This window comes from Mus pahari, chromosome 5 (assembly GCF_900095145.1).
Source record: "Mus pahari chromosome 5, PAHARI_EIJ_v1.1, whole genome shotgun sequence".
Lineage (NCBI taxonomy): Eukaryota > Metazoa > Chordata > Mammalia > Rodentia > Muridae > Mus > Mus pahari.
In genome coordinates, this window is record NC_034594.1 from 65,538,813 (window position 1) to 65,542,891 (window position 4,079).

The 4,079-nt window shown below is 46.5% G+C and overlaps 1 protein-coding gene across 1 annotated transcript in view; it reads left to right on the top strand.

Moving 5' to 3' along the window:
* Positions 1 to 4,079, top strand: part of LOC110322609 (UDP-glucuronosyltransferase 1-1) — a 126,709-nt gene that overhangs the window by 48,063 nt on the left and 74,567 nt on the right. The window contains exon 2 of the mRNA XM_021199312.2: positions 2,644 to 3,502. Coding sequence (XP_021054971.1) covers positions 2,645 to 3,502 — 858 coding nt within the window. The 5' untranslated portion in view covers position 2,644. The remainder of the gene's footprint in view (positions 1 to 2,643; positions 3,503 to 4,079) is intronic.

Sequence of the window (4,079 nt, forward strand, 5' to 3'; positions counted from 1 at the left end):
AGGATAAAATGGACAGGCAGTACATTCACCCAGAAACTGGTACTGGGAGCCTCCTGTTTGCTGGACACTGCTCTGCATGCTGCAGACACAATAGAGAGGAACACTGGGTGTGGTAGGGAGGGACATTAGAACACTGATTGGCCCCACCCTGCACATGCTACTGGTAGTTGGGGGAGCTGTAATAAATACATAGAAGTTGAGGTAATGATAGCAAGGAAGGGAAGGAGCCCGAGGGCCATAGGCTGGGCTGCTGGACCATGAGCTCACCAGGGAAGGTGTCACAGATGGGTCACTAACAGAATTTTAAAGGAAGGGGGTGATCAGAGCTGACATCTTGTTTATTATGTATATCGTCTAGAGGGAGCATGTTAGGGGTTCTATCGCTATAAAGGAACACCATAACCACAGCAACTCATAGAGAAGAAAACAGGTTACTGGGGCTGGCTTACATTTGAGACCTTTAGTCCATTATGGTCATGGCAGGAAGCATGGCAGTAGGCAGGCAGACATGTTGCTGGAGAAGAAGCCAGGAATTGTACATCTGGATTGGGCAGGCAGCAGGGAGAGGGAGACACACCGGGCCTTGGCTGGAGCACTTGAAACCTTAAAGCCCACCACCAGTGACACCTTTCCTCCAACACAGCCACATCCACTCCAGGCCATGCCTCCTAACTTTTTAAATAGTGCGACTTTCTATGAGCCCACAGGGGCCATTTTCATTTAAACCACCAAAGGAAGGAGAGCTGCAGCCCTCTGGTCACATGAGCCCTGAGCTCTGCTGTCCCTGGAAGTGCTTATCATATGGGCTCCAGGTTGCTCTCACTCTGCAGAGCTCTGTCATTTCAAGAGATCTATGCCATGCAGCAATAAGAAAGGCTTGGGCCATAGGCAGGAATGTTTATATACCCCCAATATCAAACAAGGGGTTTCAAAATATATTCTAGGATCTCTGTGGCATTTTGGAGCCCATTTTAGGAAAGNACCCCACTTTTCTCTTAGCAGTACCAAAATGGTCATTTGCTCTTCCCAAGTGCATCTTCCTCCAAGGGTGCTGTGGAATTTCTGGAAGATTCAGGCTATGTGGCATTGCAACAAAACAAACTGTGAAGCAAATTAGGGATTTGCAGCTGTTCCTTAGGAGGCCAGCCAGTTAATGGACTTGAGAAAAACATCAAGCAAAGCAACTCTTAGACAGTTTTCTATCCTCCCAACCTGGCGTATGTGAACAAAATGAGGTTATTCTAGTCTGTAAATGCTTGGGTATGTCAACTTTGATTTTCAAAATTGTCCCTTTGACTTCTTTAGCTCACTCCATGTGAGGCACTGACTGATTCTAGAACTGCGAATAAAATTCACTTAAGTTCTCTTTAAACTTTGTTTTGACATATTATTGATTTTAGTCTTATATGTATGGGTGTTTGACTATATGTAAATATGTGTTGTGAATATGTCCACTGAGGTCAGAAGAGGGTAGCATAGCCCTTGGAGCCTGGTTTACACATAGCTGTTAGCTGCTGTGTGGGTGCTGGGAATTGAACTTTGGTCCTCTGGAGGACTTGCCAGTGTTTTACCTGTTAAGCCACCTCTTCAGGCCCGCTTCTGTTTTTGAGGCAAACACTCATGAACTCCGGGCTGTCCTCAAACTCACTATATAGCTAGGGTGACCTTGAACTTCTGGTCCTTCTGCTTCTCCCTTCCAGAGGACAAAGGTTACTGACTAAGCAAGTGTTTTACCAACCAAACTTCATCCCTTGTTCTCAGTTAGGTTTAAAAACTAAACTTGCCATCATTTTAAGCATTTGATGACTGTGAAGAAATTCAAAGACAAAGAATTTGTTAACAGTTAAACAGAGGTAGCTAATTTTAGTTTCTTTCAAAGCTACTGGGGTTACAACTACTGTCCTTTGCTTAGGCAGCAACCTCAGTTTCTGGCCCATAGAAGACTGGCCATAACTGCACTCTGAGGTTTGTACTGTGTGTGGACATGGGTGGGGGTTTAGGGCCTAACTTGTTTGTCCCGAGAAACTACACTGAAGTCAGTGGCCAGCACTTATGAAATTGAGCTTGGTTGTGCAGTCATTGCAGATGGACTTAGTTAAGATGAGATCCTTAGGATGGGTCCCACCCTGTAAGATTGGCATCCTTTAAAGAGAGAGCCACATAGGCCCAAAGACACAGAAGAAGGTGGAGATTAAAAATTCGGAGGAGGAGAGGGCTCTGTGTTGCTTTGAACATCAAATATGTCCTCTGCTAAGTTAGGGCTTCCCCCTTGTTGGAACAAAGTTGGCAGGAAAGTGTCAAAGCATTGACCAAGAGCCATTTCTCCACTAACCTTATAAGGCCAAGGTCTGCTCCCTCCAGGTTGTGCTTAAACAGTAGCAAAGACCCATTGCAGGGATAAGCCCATTGATGGAGAAAAAGATAAAAAAAAACTAGAATCTCTGATAAAGGCTGATAGGGTGCACAGAATCAGCCACCTGCTTAAAATGGTTAAATATTAATTTAGCACCCTTCATATAACAGGGCATGGTTTAGTGCGAGGGAGAGGAAGGCAGGGAGCACGGAGATCACTGAGTGTGTGAGAGGGAGGAGCACAGAGCCCTACAGCTTCAGAGGTGCTCATTGTTGCTTTCCCTTCCCTAGGATGGCTTGCCTTCTTCCTGCTGCTCAGAGACTTCCTGCAGGGTTTCTCTTCTTAGTGCTTTGGGGCTCAGTTCTAGGTGACAAGCTGCTGGTTGTCCCCCAGGATGGAAGCCACTGGCTTAGCATGAAGGAGATAGTGGAGCATCTCAGTGAACGAGGACATGACATTGTGGTGCTAGTGCCGGAAGTCAATTTGCTTTTGGGAGAATCCAAATACTACAGGAGGAAAAGCTTCCCAGTTCCCTACAACCTAGAAGAGCTGCAGACCCGTTTTCGCACCTTTGGAAAGAACCAGTTTGTTCCAGGTGCCCCCCTAATGGGTCCTCTAAGAGAGTACAGGACCAGCATGCTTACCTTGGACATGTGCTTTTCCAACTGCCAGAGCCTTGTGAAGGACTCTGCCACCCTCAGCTTCCTCAGGGAGAACCAGTTTGATGCTCTGTTCACAGACCCAGCCATGCCTTGTGGTGTTATCCTGGCTGAATATCTGCACCTGCCCTCTGTCTATCTCTTCAGAGGTTTCCCATGCTCTTTGGAACACATGCTTGGTCAAAGCCCAAGCCCTGTGTCCTATGTTCCCAGATTCTACACCAAATTCTCAGACCACATGACTTTTCCACAACGGCTGGCCAACTTCATTGTTAACATCTTGGAAAACTACCTATATTATTGTCTGTATTCAAAGTATGAAATTATTGCCTCAGACCTCCTCAAGAGAGATNTGTCCCTACCTGCCTTACACCAGAATTCTCTGTGGCTGTTACGGTATGATTTTGTGTTCGAATATCCCAGGCCAGTCATGCCCAACATGATCTTCATTGGAGGGATCAACTGCAAGAAGAAGGGAAAGCTGACTGAGGTGGGTGACTGATGCCTTCTGGCTGCATTATCTCTTCACTGGCAGATGTGGNTCTTTGGGGCTGCACCCCTTCTTGTATTTGGCATCAGCTGCCTCTCATTGGGAAGAAGGTCACNTGACANAGTGGTAGACAAGAGAATGCCAGGTTCAGAGTATGAGGATGTATGTGTGTACTTGAGTCTGGAAAAATAGAGGGTTCTTGCTTGGCACCAGGAGAAAGTACAGTTAGTTTGATGATGTGGTGACAGTCGCAGAATCTTTGAATGAACATTAGAAACATTTGGTCCACAGAGGTGAAGGTTTGACTCAGGGGACAGNTCCAGATCAAAGCCCTCTCACCCAGTTCTGAGACATGCTTATTCCTTGGGCTCTAAGCCAGAGGTGAGCCAAGGAACATCAGAGGTTCTAGCTTCCAGGGTCTTGCGGTCACATGGTCCACAGCTAAGGAAGCACGGATAGCTTTAAAGGGANCCTGAGAGCAGCTGTGGAAGAGTGTGTGGCAGGATCTAAGTGGCTTCAAACTCTGATCACTTGCCCTCTGGCCTTTACCAGAGAGAAAGACACAGGCATCACTTTA